Source organism: Tarenaya hassleriana, unplaced genomic scaffold (assembly GCF_000463585.1).
Source record: "Tarenaya hassleriana unplaced genomic scaffold, ASM46358v1 Cleome1, whole genome shotgun sequence".
Taxonomy (NCBI): domain Eukaryota; kingdom Viridiplantae; phylum Streptophyta; class Magnoliopsida; order Brassicales; family Cleomaceae; genus Tarenaya; species Tarenaya hassleriana.
Genome location: NW_010960187.1, coordinates 4,494,941 through 4,513,391, shown reverse-complemented (window position 1 = coordinate 4,513,391; position 18,451 = coordinate 4,494,941). Strand labels below are relative to the sequence as shown.

Sequence of the window (18,451 nt, the reverse complement as noted above, 5' to 3'; positions counted from 1 at the left end):
TTATTATTATTATTATTATTATTTTATATATATATGAATTTTTCGTGTTTCTTTGTCTAGAACCTTAGTCTGGTCGGTGTGGAACCCGTCCGACCCGGTCTAGACTTTGAATATTATTTAAACACAATAATTCATAGATATAAAAAAACAATCATAAATATTCAAGCAACACGAATCAATCAACAATTTTACACACACACAATCAAACTCCGAAGACAATAAAAATAAAATTCTCGAATCACATCCAAATTCACTCACCTGAATTATGCCGATTATTTTGCTGTGACGGTAGTTTTTCTCCGGATTGATTAGAATCCTCTCAATAATAAATTTTCTTTTTACTTTACTATATATATATATTTTTTTTTACTATTAATTATTTACTATATTATTATTTTTTTACTTTTTGTTTTTACTCTCTCTCCCTATATATTTTTTTTTTCTCTTGCTCGCACTCTCACTCTTGCTCTCTCCCTCACCACGACACCTCCTTTTATAGGAGAGAGTATCTTTTTTTTTTATTCATTTTTTTTTATAAATATTATTAATATATTTAAGTGGCAGAGCCATTGTATATTTATTTTATTATATAATATATATGTATTTATAACGTGGGCGGCTTAATGCCCACCTACTTATTTATATATATTAATAAAAATAATATTATTTATTATATTAATATATTTTAAGCTTTAATTAATTGAAAAAATTAGGGTATTACAATCTATCCCCCTTAAATTGAATTCGTCCTCGAATTCATGATGAAGTCAGGATAATATTGGTATACCGAACAGATACGGATACTCAGATAGTGGTCACGTATATCCCGCTTTGACTCCCATGTCATATTCGAGACTCCTTGACTTCGGTATATGACCTTGAATAAAGGAATCTCTTTGTTTCACAATTGCTTGATCTTGTGGTCAACGATCTGTAGTGGTTTGTCTTAAAATCGGACATTGCTGATCAGTTCAATCACTTGCGGCAAGTTCGGACGATGATTTCAAGCTATACGCTATAATTCTTTTCGCGATCACTGTATATGGTTCAATATATCGAGGCTTGAGCTCTTCCTCCTTTCCGAATCTCGCATGGCCTTTGATAGACTGTACTCGAAGAAACAGTACTTGATCACCCACATCCACTAAGAAACTTGTCTTCCCCGATCTGCATAGGATTTTTTTTTCCTATACAACTCATAAATGAGTCTTAATAGTGTGGTTAATCTTCGTTGTCTCTTCCACAATATCAAGTTTAAATACTCGTCGCCCTCCGATCCCCGTCCAACACAATGGCGTCTTAGAAGGACGTCTATACAATGCCTCGTAAGGTGGTATACCAATACTGATATAGTAACTATTATTGTACACAAACTCATACATCATCAAATGTTTATCCCATGGAACTCCCAGTCCAATATGCACGCTCTCAACATGTCTTTGAGTTTCTGGATGGTTCGTTCTGATTGTCCGTCTGTCTGCGGATGATATGCGATACTCATCTTTAACTTTATACCCAATGCTTTCTGTATCGCACCCCACATTCGGGATGTCAGTCGAGGGTCACGATCCGAGATGATATCACTCGGAACTCCGTGTAGTCAGACAATCCCATCAATATAAATTTGTACCAAACGGTCCACAGTATACTCCTGTCGAATCGGAATAAATTGTGTTGACTTGGTTAATCGATCAACGATTACCCAAATAGCGTTCTTCTTAATTTGTTTGCGTCATTGGTAATCAAACTACAAAATCCATAGCAATAGAGTCCTATTTCCACTCTGGGATCTCTAACGACTGTAGCTTCCTACCTGGCATCTGTCGCTCAGCTTTTACTTGTTGACATGTAGGACATCGAACAACGAAATCTGCTACATCTTTCTTAATAATAGACCATGTGTATATACAATTGTCGCAATCCCTGATTCATTTTGTTGGCTCCATGATGAATAGTCAATCTCGATTGATGAGCATCACGCAAGAAATCATGTCTTAAATCACGATAATTTGGTAGATAAAGACGATGATGAAGTTTCAAAGCGCATTCGTCATTTAGCGTGTAACCCTTCTTACTGTATTTGCCCATGTTTTCAATGAATCATACTAGATCTGGATCACTGCGTTGTCCTGAGATAACACATTCGCTTAAACTTGGAGCTTGATCCTCCTAAGAAATCATCATGTGTCCTAACATAGCTATCAATATTGTTATATTCTCTACTGACGATGATAAGACTCGTATAGTCGATCAGATTCTATTTCGACTCAAGGCATCGGCAACTATGGTTGCTTTGTTCGGATGATATACAGTTTTCAATCATAATCGGTTATCAACTTGAGCCATATTGGCTATCGAAAATTCAAATCTTTCTGAAAGATTAAATAGGTCAATATCTTATGGTACATATTCACCTTAACCATTTCACCGTATAAATAGGATCTCCATTTTCGCTAATTTCACCGTATAAATAAGAAGTCCATTTTCGCTAACAGATGTTTACCAATCCATAACAACTTTGCTCTTTGAGGGATCCACCTGAATCCTACAAGTCAAGAATACATATTCCAGAAAGCCAATATTATGTAGCTAAAACGCTCACTTGTTGAATTGGCATACAACTGGTTATCCCTTGTATGTTTTAATGCCTTCTGCAATTGCTCTTTGTGTTTCCCTTAGTCTAGTGAGTGTAATAGCATGTCATCAATGAATATAATGACATACACATCCATATAGTTCATGAAAATTCAGTTCATCATCTGCATGAAGATCGTTGGAGTATTCGTCAATCCAAATGACATGACAAAGAACTCGAAGTGACCAACATGTCTTCTGTACATCCTCGATTTCACACGAATATGATGGTATCCAGATCGTAAGTCAATCCTGGAATACCATTTTTCTCCCTGTAACTTATCAAACAATCATCAACCATCGGTGACGGATAACGATTTTTTATGGTTACTTGGTTAAGTCCTCTATAGTCCATGTAGAGTCGCATTGTTCATCCTTCTCTTTTACAAGCATTACTGGTGCATTCTAAAGAGATACACTCGGTCGAATGAATCTCTGCTCCATCAAATCATTCAACTATTGCTTCAACTCTACCATCTCGGTAGGAGCCACATGATATGGGATATTGGCTCCGTACCCGGTATTACATCAATAGAAAAATCGACTTCTCTGTGCAGTAGTAGTCCAGACAAGTCTTCTGGAATATATCCTCGAATTCCTGAACCACTAAAGTGTCCACAAGTTTTACCTCAACTTCCTTGGCTGTAGTAATCACGATAAGAAAGACATCACACCCTTCCCGAACTATGTTTCTAGCTCAGAGGACTGATATAATCGAGAATGGTGTATGTACCTTATCCCCAATGAACTCAAAATTTCTCGTTGAATCCATAGATTGAATAGCTCGCTAGTGACACTCCATGTGTGCCCGATGTACAGTCACTTAATCCATCTCCTTTCGAAACATATTAAATCTTTTGGGGTGAGTCCTTGAGCATGAACATCTGCCAATTCTTAACGTTGGGACAGGACGAGTGTGGGGAGCAACAGGACGATCAAGTCTAGGACCAGACTCACCCCAAAAGATTTAATATGTTTCGAAAGGAGATGGATTAAGTGACTGTACATCGGGCACACATGGAGTGTCACTAGCGAGCTATTCAATCTATGGATTCAACGAGAAATTTTGAGTTCATTGGGGATAAGGTACATACACCATTCTCGATTATATCAGTCCTCTGAGCTAGAAACATAGTTCGGGAAGGGTGTGATGTCTTTCTTATCGTGATTACTACAGCCAAGGAAGTTGAGGTAAAACTTGTGGACACTTTAGTGGTTCAGGAATTCGAGGATATATTCCAGAAGACTTGTCTGGACTACTACTGCACAGAGAAGTCGATTTTTCTATTGATGTAATACCGGGTACGGAGCCAATATCCCATATCATGTGGCTCCTACCGAGATGGTAGAGTTGAAGCAATAGTTGAATGATTTGATGGAGCAGAGATTCATTCGACCGAGTGTATCTCTTTAGAATGCACCAGTAATGCTTGTAAAAGAGAAGGATGAACAATGCGACTCTACATGGACTATAGAGGACTTAACCAAGTAACCATAAAAAAATCGTTATCCGTCACCGATGGTTGATGATTGTTTGATAAGTTACAGGGAGAAAAATGGTATTCCAGGATTGACTTACGATCTGGATACCATCATATTCGTGTGAAATCGAGGATGTACAGAAGACATGTTGGTCACTTCGAGTTCTTTGTCATGTCATTTGGATTGACGAATACTCCAACGATCTTCATGCAGATGATGAACTGAATTTTCATGAACTATATGGATGTGTATGTCATTATATTCATTGATGACATGCTATTACACTCACTAGACTAAGGGAAACACAAAGAGCAATTGCAGAAGGCATTAAAACATACAAGGGATAACCAGTTGTATGCCAATTCAACAAGTGAGCGTTTTAGCTACATAAGATTGGCTTTCTGGAATATGTATTCTTGACTCGTAGGATTCAGGTGGATCCCTCAAAGAGCAAAGTTGTTATGGATTGGTAAACATCTGTTAGCGAAAATGGAGATCCTATTTATACGGTGAAATGGTTAAGGTGAATATGTACCATAAGATATTGACCTATTTAATCTTTCAGAAAGATTTGAATTTTCGATAGCCAATATGGCTCAAGTTGATAACCGATTATGATTGAAAACTGTATATCATCCGAACAAAGCAACCATAGTTGCCGATGCCTTGAGTCGAAATAGAATCTGATCGACTATACGAGTCTTATCATCGTCAGTAGAGAATATAACAATATTGATAGCTATGTTAGGACACATGATGATTTCTTAGGAGGATCAAGCTCCAAGTTTAAGCGAATGTGTTATCTCAGGACAACGCAGTGATCCAGATCTAGTATGATTCATTGAAAACATGGGCAAATACAGTAAGAAGGGTTACACGCTAAATGACGAATGCGCTTTGAAACTTCATCATCGTCTTTATCTACCAAATTATCGTGATTTAAGACATGATTTCTTGCGTGATGCTCATCAATCGAGATTGACTATTCATCATGGAGCCAACAAAATGAATCAGGGATTGCGACAATTGTATATACACATGGTCTATTATTAAGAAAGATGTAGCAGATTTCGTTGTTCGATGTCCTACATGTCAACAAGTAAAAGCTGAGCGACAGATGCCAGGTAGGAAGCTACAGTCGTTAGAGATCCCAGAGTGGAAATAGGACTCTATTGCTATGGATTTTGTAGTTTGATTACCAATGACGCAAACAAATTAAGAAGAACGCTATTTGGGTAATCGTTGATCGATTAACCAAGTCAACACAATTTATTCCGATTCGACAGGAGTATACTGTGGACCGTTTGGTACAAATTTATATTGATGGGATTGTCTGACTACACGGAGTTCCGAGTGATATCATCTCGGATCGTGACCCTCGACTGACATCCCGAATGTGGGGTGCGATACAGAAAGCATTGGGTATAAAGTTAAAGATGAGTATCGCATATCATCCGCAGACAGACGGACAATCAGAACGAACCATCCAGAAACTCAAAGACATGTTGAGAGCGTGCATATTGGACTGGGAGTTCCATGGGATAAACATTTGATGATGTATGAGTTTGTGTACAATAATAGTTACTATATCAGTATTGGTATACCACCTTACGAGGCATTGTATAGACGTCCTTCTAAGACGCCATTGTGTTGGACGGGGATCGGAGGGCGACGAGTATTTAAACTTGATATTGTGGAAGAGACAACGAAGATTAACCACACTATTAAGACTCATTTATGAGTTGTATAGGAAAAAAAAATCCTATGCAGATCGGGGAAGACAAGTTTCTTAGTGGATGTGGGTGATCAAGTACTGTTTCTTCGAGTACAGTCTATCAAAGGCCATGCGAGATTCGGACATCTACCCTGACAAGATTTCTCAATCACAAACGGTCATGCATTATTACTTACCGTACACAAGGTCAAGCATAATTTCTTTTAAATTTGTTCTTATGTATTTTACTTATTTTTATGACTTATTTAATCTTTTAAATCATCGGTACGATCAAACTAGGTTCCGGCCCGTCCGGATTACTAGTTCGGCTCGTCCTGAGATTGATACTTACCCGGTCACATCGTTTGGTCTGAACTATGTATGGTCCGGTTTGAACTGAGTTTAGTCATATTTTGGTTAAATTCTGGCTTTACGATTAGATCGAGTCGGTCCAATTTCTGAATCGTTTGCTTCATTATTTATTCATTTATTTATTATTATTATTTCTTTATTATTATTATTATTTTATTATTATTCTTAATCCATCTCCTTTCGAAACATATTAAATACCACCTCGCCGGGGGACACACGCAACTACCCGGGTCTCAGGTTTATTTGCCTATCAACGGGTGACACACGCAAACCCGAAGTCCGTTCCATGGCCAATGGAACGTTGGCGCGGTTGCCAAAGAACCGTACTTCCTCGTCATGCATTCGGGTGACACACGCAAACCCGAATACATGAGTCGTAGGATGCCATAACCGTTCATCAGGGAACGATGGCGCGATCGAAGATCGCCACAATCACAATCACGTCTCCACGAGATGATAATCGATCCGGATCGAATATCATATCGCGAAGATTTACAATCAAGACAATCATCGTGATATTATTAAAAAAAAAAACCCATCTACAATCATACACTGAACAATACCCAGACCCATCCGAGTAAGGTCAATGCCATGTCATCTACCCTGACAAGATTTCTCAATCACAAACGGTCATGCATTATTACTTACCGTACACAAGGTCAAGCATAATTTCTTTTAAATTTGTTCTTATGTATTTTACTTATTTTTATGATTTATTGAATCTTTTAAATCATCGGTACGATCAAACTAGGTTCCGGCCCGTCCGGATTACTAGTTCGGCTCGTCCTGAGATTGATACTTACCCGGTCACATCGTTTGGTCTGAACTATGTATGGTCCGGTTTGAACTGAGTTTAGTCATATTTTGGTTAAATTCTGGCTTTACGATTAGATCGAGTCGGTCCAATTTCTGAATCGTTTGCTTTATTATTTATTCATTTATTTATTATTATTATTTCTTTATTATTATTATTATTTTATTATTATAATCGAACTCGAAACTAAGCAAAGACATGTGGAACAGCTCATATGAAAGTTGGACTCACCTCATTATATGTAATAATAATAACTCCGACATCTCCACTAATCCTCCGTGGATATATGAACGAGACAAAAAATATATATATACACACTACTAGTATGCGTTATAAAATATAATGTTTTTCATTTTATTTTTGGTAGGATTATAGCCCTTGTTAAATTATTTATATCATGGTAAATTAACTGGGTCTTTTCGGCCTACTACTCATCCGCATTGAAAATCATTTGGGCCCTTATTGGGCCTTACAACAACCATATAGGAGTCCATTTTGCTGAAGGGGGAGCTAAAACCCATTGAGCCGAGAAGGACGAACCATCTGGTGGAGGACTCATCCTTGTATGAAAACGAACGGTCATGATTCAGAGTCAGCTTTTCAAAAGTCAAACTCAATAGACCTCACCCCCACATGATTATTACCCTTTTGTCTTTTCTCTCGTCTCCCATGTGAGCACCGACAGATAGACAGCCAAGCTGCACTCCATTTGCCGCAGCATCAGGGTCCACTGGAATTCTATCCAATCAAATATCGCCACGTAATTAGATTATAAAACACATTGGTGGAAATGCCCTCAAATTAGTTCGATATTTACTAATTTACCACCGATTTTGCCGGTGTCACCACGCGCTGATCTTAAAACTCACACTTAAGGCGTTTGCTCTTCTCAGTTCAATTTCGTACTCTCTCTCTCTCTCTCTCTCTCTCTCTCTCTCTCTCTGAGGAAGTCGCGAGTCGAAAATGGCGAGATTGGCGGTGGTGATGTTAATGGCTCTCTGTGTTTTGCCGGCGTTGGCAATGGCGGCGAGGTTGCCGAAGGTTAATAGGAACACCATGGTGGTGGAAGGCCGCACCTACTGTGATCCTTGCCGCGCCGGTTTCGAGACTTCTGCTTCCTACTTCATTCCTGGTAAATTTTACTGCCTCCGTTCTCGTTCTTTCTACTTGTTGCTCAAATCTTACGCTGTTGTCTATTCTAGATCTGTCGGCCTTCGATGTTTGGTATCAACTCTCATAGTTGTTTTGCTTTAGATCGACTGAGGAATGGGTTCCGATGGGTTGTTTTGTAAAGTGGGTGATGATCTTCTCTGTGTGGTGGCTGAGATCTACTAGATCGATTGGGATCATCGCTATCTGAATTCGAAATGCTTAGAGATAAATGTATTTCTGGCGACACTTCAGATTGTTTAAAGCTGTACCACTGATTTGTTATGGATGCTTGATGTTTGGAGAAACTCTAGATGCGTGTCGAATCTCATTGCCTTGCCTGTAATTTGAGGGCAATCTTGATTTTAGAACGTGAGTGATGATACATATGCAATGCAGTATCAGACAATACCAGATAAGATTGTATTGGTCCGAAGATTCGTGTTTGGCTGATAACGAACAATACCCACAAGTTGAGTTCTTATGACATCTCCCCCCTTTGCACTGCAGGAGCCACTGTGAAACTCGAATGCAAGGACAGGAAAACCATGGAGGTAATGTACACCGATGAAGCCACGACCGATAACAATGGATGCTACAAGTTCTTTGTCCACGACGATCACAAGGACGAGATGTGTGATGTTAAGCTCGTGAAGAGTCCAGACACTAACTGTCCGAGGATCTCTCCTGGTCGTGAGCAATCCCGTGTGATCCTTAACCATTACAATGGCATTGCCTCTCAGACCCGTTACGCTAACAACATGGGTTTCGAGAAGGAAGAGCCCGATGTCTTCTGTGCCGAGCTTCTCAAGCAATACCAGGAGTTTGATGAGGAGAACTAAATCAAAATCTGTTATGGTAAATCATATTTGATTATGTTTTAAGATTGATTTCAAAGCTTTTGGGTTATATAATGTAGTTTTCCATTAGTTTGGCTGGTAAATTGAGAAGAGAGCTTTGTTACAGATCTGTCTTCTCCTCTTATGTAAGATGATGTTTCATGGCTGTCGCTTCTTTGCTCGTGAAGTGCCTTTGCCCTTTACACGCATGTTTTCTTTTTGTTGTGTTGTGGATTGAGGTTAGAAAATCACGTGACGGTCGGTCCACATGCATGAGTTATGTTTCAGGTTTCACCTCGTATTACTGAAATTTGTTATGAATTTATCATTGGGTTTATTGCGCAATAAGTTGGACCGTTAATTGAACTTATTTCGGATAAAATTTTGCGCAATTTCTTCATATAAATTCATCCGAGTTCGAAAATATTCGATTAGAAGATGTTAACCTTGTTATGAATCCGAACCGAAATCTAGTCTTTCATGGATATTTGTATATTTTGTAAAATCCCGATTACATAGCAGGATCATTTATCAGTCGTGCAAACAATGTATTCCCAATATGAACTTGGGCTATTTTGATTACGCAATTGATCAAATACACGCAACCCATATACGGTTTTGCTTAATTGGTCCAACGTGTAACATTTATGTTCATAAGTTGTTGATATTGTTAATTCATACGGATATAGAAAAATTGTTTTTTAAAAGCAATGAATGACAAATACCGAAGAAATAAAAGAAGATGACAACGACAGTGATCAAACAAATGAAAATGAAAATATGTCTCCAACTTCACGAAAACATTCCTCAATCATTCTTCTTAAATTCATAAACGTCATGTGTGTATATATATACACATTTTATGTTTATGTATTGTATATGAAAACCTATATTTTCAAATTTGATTTAAACAAAAACTCAAAACAACAGTTTTTTTTTTAAAATTATTAATATTGTGTGTCGGTCTATAAGTGAGCATATATTTTGTCAGGACAATACGATAGTTGGTCCAACAGTGAAAATAAAAATGATGAAGATGGTCCATATGTCTGTCACGGCAAAGTGTATGAAAAATCCATGGACCGACGGATACGCTTCACCTGTAGTTCACATGCGATTGCTCTCTAAAAGGACGTTCGACTGCCCTGATAACCACAACCCTCCTTGATATTTTACCAACACCTTTATACACTAATTTCACACCCATCTTATATTTAAAACCTTGTATAAAATCCTCTCTACACACACACACACATATATATATGTTTTTTGTAATGATTCTTGCATTGAATTCGAATATGTGAAAAAAAAAAGGGAGGGGGTACTATGCGCATCTTGAATAAATTATGCGTATATGAATATTTCAATTTGGAGTTAGGAATTTCTCTGAGAAAGAAGATGAAATCAGCCGACGTGGGACTGAGGCGTAGAGCATACAAGTGTGATATATAAATGGAGGAGCGGTCTGGGGCCTCGATCTTAGACACGTGGCAGCTTTATAACGGCCTCATGACGGAAAGCGATACGACCGCGTTTGACGGAAACCGCGTGGAGGAGTTTCCAAGCGGGACTTTACGGATACTTTCCTCCCACTTCATACGATTTATTAAATAATTATTAATTTTCAGATTATTTTTCGAATCGAGATTCAAATATGATATGCGAATAAAATATATAATTTTTTTTTTCTGATTCTAAGCTTTTCTTGCATATCGACTAATCGCTGAGGCACCACCAACTATGCTAACATAGAAAAAAATTAGTTCAGTCTCGCATTTTAAGAAAACCTATTTCAAGAATATTTTTTTTCTGTCTACATGTAAATATTTGATGTTTTATGTTTTCATTGGTTGTTGGCAGTTGTGAGTTTTGGGAATTTATGCATATCTGATTTTCTTTTTTTTTTTAGAAAATGCTTAAACTCGGTATGTGTTGATGTTTACATGATGAGTTAAGGGTTCGAGATTGAGTTAACTCGGAGGCCGACGTGGAAAATTTATGTTCAAGCAATTGTAACATGTTGTAATCGTAATTTCCAATATTCCAAAACAAATATTTTCAAAGTTTGACCAAGTTTCAAAAAATGTGCAAGTGTGGTTTTAACTACTATTATTTGACCAATTATCTTCACATTCAACTGAATTTGAGAATATGTATGATATATATATATATATATACACACATGTTCTATATTATACTAAATGTGTGTGTGTACATCGTAGAAATACACACATATCATATAAATACACTTGACGTCGAAGACTTCCATAGCCGCCGCAGTCGCCGTCACAGCCGCAAATGGAGAACCATTGTTCCACGGTGTCACGCGCCACGCGCGTGCGTCTCCCTTAATTATTCACAGCTGTTCTTCTTTATTTGTTACGAAATATGAACTGGAATTTTTGTATCGTGATTCTCGGGCTATATATCGTATTTTTTGTTTACTTATTTTGTACTAGAGTTTTTAATTTTGATAAAATTTATAATCCTTCGACTATTGTATATTTTCAATTCCGGATATTATAAGATGAACGCGACAACAATTAGTAATAATAAAACACGAAATTATTGGATGCTCCTCGGGTCAACATCATTTGCATCATCTCTCCGTTGCATCAATCAACCATTGATACATTGAGCTGATTAACCCTAAAACGCCATTTTAACATATAGTTTGGACATATGATTATTGAAATTAAATATGTAACAAGATAAGGTGATAAAGAAATTGGGCTTTAATTAAGCATTTCCTGTATATAATATGATGGCGACCATTGGAGTTCTCCTCCATTCATCACTTCTATATCTCCAGAGACTTCTTTTCAATATTTTTAATTTGGAATTGCCATTAAGTCTAAACCACTCATTGTAATTAACATAATCATAGTCGTATACATCACAATACCTTTATCATTATATAATTTCCTTTTTTTTTCAAACGAGAAATTATGTTTCTTTGACTTATTTTCTCCCTTTTAATTTTGGTTTAACTCTGTTTGAATTCTACGGTTTCTATAGAAAAGTGTTTATTTATTTATTTATTTTTTCTTAATATTTTAAACTAATTCTAATTCTCTAAATTTTATTTTAAAAAATTGTGTGAACAAATTTTAATGTAATAAGAATGCAAAGAAAGTATGTTTTTATGACATTTAAGTTAATGTAATAAAAAAGAGGATTTAATCATCTAAAATAAGAAGAATAAGAATAATTATTAAACAATAAAAGGAATAAATAAATGGGCAAAAGAGTCAAAAGCTAAAAGCATGATGAGTTGGTGATCCAATTAAAAACAATATCACAACCGTTCTGGGAGCTGCCCATGGCATTTTCCTCGCAACCTTATCTCTTCCATTAATTATTACCACTAATCCACTCTATATTACGTAACCTTTAAAATTTGATGTTTTATTCGAAAAATTATGATATATATATATATATATATAAATGTATAATAAGAAACACTACACACACTGTTTCAATTCGAAAAACTTTTTATAGTCTTGATATAACAGTCGCATAATACTGATCTCATAATTAAGCATTCGAAATACGTATTAAATATACAAGCTACACAACATTTGACAAAATATTAAAATATGTAAAACGATTTAATTTAATTTTAATTAATAACAATTTATTAAATTATGATATTTTTTTATAAAGTACTAATTTTAGATACTAAAATGTGAAGTAAATGATAATTTCACCACGCACTACCACATAAACGAATATTTGACTCGACTGTGGAAAAAAAGTAATTTGAACAAAAAAAATTCAATTGGAAAAAACGAAAATGAGAAAAAAAGAAAGAAATAACAAGCACAGTTTGTGAACGCTGACGCAAAGGCGCGGTCAACAAAAACAGATGGGATTTAACTTATCGTGGACACGTAGTACCAAGAAGGACACGTGGCAGTTATAATGACACGCGTCGAACATTCGTTTGCTACATGTCATTTCTCGACCGGCTATATTTTGGTAACTGTTTCATGAAAAATAATTTATTGCTTTTTTATGAAATGAATATTTTACAAAAAAAAAATGTATAATTATTTTTACACAGTATAGTTTGTTTGTACGGATAAAAAACACGGGGTTTAGTAATTTATTTTTACTGCTAATTATGAATATTCAGGAATAGAAAACAAGGTTATGTAGTTGCTTATTTGGCTTTATATTGAGTATGCGTCCATTAAAAAACAAAAACACACTTTTAAACAGGAATATTCGGAGATAAGAAGCCGAAAGGTAATTCACGAGAGGCGTTATCTTTAACGATGCGGATGCTGTGTTTTCAAAATATAAATAAGGAAATAAAAAAAAACATTAATAATACTAATAATAATAATAATATATTAAAAGATGAAGTTTCAACTACGCGTTATGGCCACTATATAAAGAGGGCCTAACAGATGAGATAAGAGCATCGGTGAGGGAGAGTTGTTCTTCACACTAAAGTTGAGAGTCCACAGAAAAGAGAGAGAGAGAGAAGAAAAAAATTGAGTGATTTCTGATTTTCACACTAGATTCAATCCCCTACTTCTTAGATCCCCACTGTCATCATCTGTCTTTCAGGAGAAAAACAGGAAAATCCGATTTATGGGTTTGTTTTATATTTAAGGTTTTAATGGAAGAATGATTTGGAAAAGCAAGCTTATGGATCTGGATTTTTTATTTTCTCTGCAGATTTTGCTGAAAGTCAGATTTTTTCAGAACGAGATCTAGTTTCTATCTTCTTCTCGTTTAAACCTTTTCGCTTTCTTTCTGTAGATTTTATCGTCTCTGAGGGTAATTTTGGATCCCTCATCTCGGATCTGCACAGAGGTTGCATATTTTAGACCTCTTCGATCCATTTTCTTTTCGATTTTCTTGGGAAACCCTGTTCTTTTGTTTTGATATAAGAACACGGGCCATTTCCGCTTTGTTTTCTGGGTTTTATAGATTTGTAAATTCATTTGGAAGAAGAGTTTGTGATGCCAGCTGCTAGGGATTCACACAGTAGCAGAACGCTTCAACAATCAGATCCCTTCGGTGGTGAATTAATGGAAGCGCTTGTTCCTTTTTTCAAAAGCCCTTCTGATTCTTCGCCTTCCGCTCCTGCTTTTCTTCCTCCTGCATCTTCCTTTTCTTACCTTCCTTCATCCTCTTCCTTGCGCGGCTCGTACCCGGAAAGCTGTTCGACGTCCCAACCCTTTTCTTACGGTTCGGATCTCCAGCAACCCGGATCGTCGACGATCGGGCTCAATAACCTGTCTCCTTCCCAGATCCACCAGATTCAGTCTCAGATCCACCACCATAGCTACAGATTTGCACTTCCCCACCATCAAAACTACTCCTTCTCGAACCTTCTCAGCCCTAAGCCGATCTTGATGAAGAATCCTGGCGTCGCCGTCTCGGGATTCGGGTTCGGATCGGGTCCTCCTGTCAAACCCACGAAGCTTTACAGAGGTGTTAGGCAGAGACACTGGGGGAAATGGGTCGCCGAGATCCGTTTGCCCCGGAATCGGACCCGTCTCTGGCTCGGGACGTTTGATACGGCGGAGGAGGCGGCGCTTGCCTATGATAAGGCGGCGTACAAGCTGCGCGGCGATTTTGCCCGGCTTAACTTCCCCAACCTCCGCCATAACGGATCTTTTGTCGGCGGCGACGGTTTGGGCGAGTACCAACCCCTTCACTCCTCTGTCGACGCCAAGCTCGATGCCATCTGCCAGAGCTTGGCTGAGAACCAGAAACATGGCCAACCGGAGAAGAAGTCCCGGAAGAAATCGGCTTCCTCCGCAACACCGGAGCTGACGAAGCAACCGGAGCTCACCGCGTGTCCAGATCTGCCGGAGGAAGTGAAGATGGAGGCGATCGCTTTCGCCGGGTCTTCGCCTGCTGCGGAGGGCGACGCATCCGCCGGGTCTTCGCCGCTGTCCGATCTGACGTTCGTCGATTGCGAGGATCAAGCTCCGTGGAATACGAATTTCGCGTTGGAGAAGTATCCATCTTACGAGATCGATTGGGCATCGATTTTATCTTAAATGTCGTGTCAGTCTTGTAATTTCTGTGATTCATTTGGGGTATTTTAGGAATTAGGGGCATCTGTAATGGAGTTTTTGGTAATTGCAGAGTGCTCATTAGTTGGTAAGTGTCATTAGGGTGTTGTTTAAAAATGTGATTAGGGTCAGAGTAAATATTAAGTGGGTGTGCTATTTCTCTGCACCGGTCTTAGCTTGGGGTTTTTTTGTCATGCTAGACCGGGCGAGTTCTCGTCCTAGTTTTATTAATGCATATTTTAATTTTTGTAGCACAATAATCGTTTTTCTTTAATTTTGTTCTTGGTGTTCGATGGAAATTATGAATAAAAATCAGTTAGAAACTCTCTTTCGATAACTTGACCTAGAATCTGTGAGCGTTTTGGGATTCGGGTCAGAATTTTAGCGGTTCGGTTCGAGAACGGTTTATTCGGTTTTAAAATTTATATCAAATAAATACTGTATATTATTTGGTTTTAGTACGATTTGGTAGATAGAGCCAGGGAGATTATCGAACGAGGAGTTGAACGAGAGAGTGGAAGCGTTCATCACAATGTTCAGACAGCATTTGGTATTGGATGCAAGAAGAGGCAGAGACAGAGACAGGAACAGAAGGGAAGTCTCGAAGCATAGAGAGGCAGAGGCGATGAGATCTAATGAGAAAGGAGGATTTAGTGGTTCCGACATTAACGTCTCGGCTCGGGAGGTCACTTGTTCTGGCAATTCTCCTGAAATCGAAAGGTCGATTCTCCGAGTGATTTCGCATGGGGATTGAAATGTATTTGTGTTCAATAAGTAATCCTTTTTAAATAATATTTAAAAGGTATAAAATCGGAATAATATATAACTATATCAAAATCAAGTTCAATTTATAAAAAGTGATTAGAAATTCAAACCATTTTCGGAGGAACATTAAAATATCCGAAAAATGTGAAAGAAAATATCCTTGTAAAGTAAAATTTTAAAAAATCTAGAAATTAAATTTAAATCAAATTTGATGGAATATAAAATGATAAAAAAAATCACATATAAATATAAAAAATAAACCTAAAAATAACATAAAAGAAACCCCCAAATATATAAATATCTATATGTGATCAATCCTTCGTATGTTCGTTTCACTTTATTCTCGGAACTAGAAATCCGTCAATATAACATTAAATAAAAAATATCTAAATGGTATTTATGTAAACTTAGCTGTTGATTAATAAAGATAAAATCGTATATCTGCATGTAATTCTTATATAAATATCTCTCCACGCATAATGCTGTATTTCCATTAAAATAATAAACAAAATTCGATCACACCCTTGCGTGTCCAAAATGATACTTTTTATTTATGACTCAATCCAACTGAATTTCCAATTATATCCAACATTAAATATATAATCCGTCACACCTGTACAAGCCTAAATGGGCTGAGAATTATAAGGCCCATTTACTTGAAAGGCCCAATAACAAGTAAAGCAGAACCAATAGAAAAAAAGGAAGAGAAACTTAGCAAATCCATAACACAGGTTTTTGAATCCTCTATTTTCCTTTTCTTTAATTAATTGCCTTTTTTGTTTTTTAATTACTCAGCATTTACAATCTATATATACACCAGTGAGTGGTAAGGTTACTTTGTCTTCTGAAACAACAAGAAAGGAAGAAAGAAAACGCAATGTCTTCGTCGTGTTCTTCGATTTCGTCTTCTTCTTCATCCAAAGCACAGGCCAATAGAAAAACCGCGTTCGAGAGGAGACAACTCACTGTGATGAAGAAAGCCCAAGAGCTCGCCACTCTCTGTGACGTCGAGGTCGCCGTTATCTGCTACGGACCGGACGGAGAGATTCAGACATGGCCGAGGGAGATGTCGAAGGGGAAGGAAGTGGCCGAGAAGTACAAGAAACTGAGCAGCACCGACAAAGGAAAGAAAAACCTCACCCTTCACCAGTTTCTGGGTAAGATCAAGAAGGAAGAAGACGATAAGAAGAAGAAGATGAAGACGGGTCACGACCTCGACAGATACACTGCCGAGGAATTGGCAGCGCTCTCTGATTCCTTGGATCACAAGTCACAGAATCTGCAGAAACGGCGTCGGTTTCTCCACTCGCAAAAACGAATGACTGCAGATCTGTCCGAGACGAAGAACGACCAGTTTTCCGTAAATCAAGAAACCAAGAAACCGGAATCCGATCTCTCGCTGGTCCCGTTCGAGCAACAAGTGACGGAATCCGTTAATCTCCAAGAAACCCTAACTTACGGATCGTTCAACAGCGTCGGCCACGGCTCTGGTCCTCCTAATTACGGCAACTTCGGTCCGGCCATTAGCCAGGCTCCGACTCCATTGGTGTGCTACCCGAACACCCAGACGAGCCGAAACGGCAGCATGATGAATATGGGAGATTACTCGAGGTTTCTTGCGCCACAAGCATACCAGAACCATACGTTTCAACATCCGAGTGGCTTCAACCCTAACAACATCGGCTTTCAGACACAGCTTCCGCAGATTCAGACACCAACTCGTACTCTCCAACAATTCGATCCGTTGTCGGCCTGGAATCCAACCCCTTCTGCAGTTTCAAGGATGTTCTTTAGAGAATTCCATTAATTAAATGGTCTGATATTATTTGGTCGCAAAGCTATTATGATATTAATACTTTAATTTTTTTCGTTATGCAATTATTACTATTTTCAGTTTGGTGCTTCCGAATTGAAAAGTTGATTTTCAGTATCGTTTCGATCATATGATTGGACGAACGTAGACCGCCAAGAGAGTTTGGTCATTCTTCGAAAATCGAGACAGAGGAAAATAAAGCTCAAGAGAGTGGTTCTTGCACTTCAAGTGCTGAATTAAGGCAAGGTCCATTCCCTTCCCTCTGCCAACGTGTAAACCTGGCCGCCATAGCCGAACGCAAGAGCAGGTCGAGGTTGGTCTCGTTTTATAGCTGGTGATCTATCGTGGAAATGAGTCTTTGAAGGTAATAAACAGTGGGTAAATTTGTATTCTTCCATTCTACACAAAAAGGGCTATGCAGGTACGAGGAAACCCCAGCTTTAGGCTGTTGCATTTGCTTGTCAGAAATTGACAACAAATGATGCCTTGGGCTATCTCAAAGAAGTCAAAGAAATATTTCAAGATCAAAGGTTGGATCCACTTTGAATATGATGAATTTTAGATTGTGGAAAATAGTTGTGCTAGTATTGATTGCCAACTCGTGTTGACCGACACAGCTGGAGTACCTTTTTGCCCAAGAGATATGAAGAGGATGATGCTCCACCAAAAAAAACCAGTTGAGTTTGAAGAAGAGATAAGCTTGGTGTTTTTCACTCTAAGAAATAGCATTCCTGTCTGAAGAGCATGTTTACAAATCTTGAATATGTACCCAAGACAGCACAAGGACGGACATACATATGATGTTTCAGCAACATCCCAGCAGGCCCC

At 37.9% G+C, this 18,451-nt stretch overlaps 4 protein-coding genes across 4 annotated transcripts in view; 3 read left to right on the top strand and 1 right to left on the bottom strand.

Moving 5' to 3' along the window:
* LOC104810918 overlaps positions 1–343 on the bottom strand; it is a 7,248-nt gene extending 6,905 nt beyond the window's left edge. Inside the window, exon 1 of the mRNA XM_010537408.1 lies at positions 259–343. The gene's annotated coding sequence lies outside the window, so the exon portion shown is untranslated. The remainder of the gene's footprint in view (positions 1–258) is intronic.
* Positions 344–7,915: 7,572 nt separating this feature from the next.
* LOC104810890 (major pollen allergen Lol p 11-like) lies at positions 7,916–9,255 on the top strand. The gene is made up of 2 exons (XM_010537346.1): positions 7,916–8,148; positions 8,676–9,255. Exons 1-2 carry the CDS (start codon positions 7,980–7,982, stop codon positions 9,005–9,007), a joined length of 501 nt encoding a protein of 166 aa, XP_010535648.1. The 5' UTR covers positions 7,916–7,979; the 3' UTR covers positions 9,008–9,255.
* A 4,162-nt stretch (positions 9,256–13,417) lies between these two features.
* Positions 13,418–15,382, top strand: LOC104810880 (ethylene-responsive transcription factor RAP2-4). The gene has a single exon (XM_010537334.2). The coding sequence runs from the start codon at positions 13,981–13,983 to the stop codon at positions 15,028–15,030; it is 1,050 nt and encodes a 349-aa protein (XP_010535636.1). The 5' UTR covers positions 13,418–13,980; the 3' UTR covers positions 15,031–15,382.
* Positions 15,383–16,087: 705 nt separating this feature from the next.
* Positions 16,088–18,329, top strand: LOC104810872 (agamous-like MADS-box protein AGL103). Its single transcript, XM_010537322.1, has 2 exons — positions 16,088–18,153; positions 18,241–18,329. The coding sequence occupies exon 1, from the start codon at positions 16,688–16,690 to the stop codon at positions 17,615–17,617; it is 930 nt and encodes a 309-aa protein (XP_010535624.1). The 5' UTR covers positions 16,088–16,687; the 3' UTR covers positions 17,618–18,153; positions 18,241–18,329.
* The last annotated feature ends 122 nt before the right edge of the window (positions 18,330–18,451 follow it).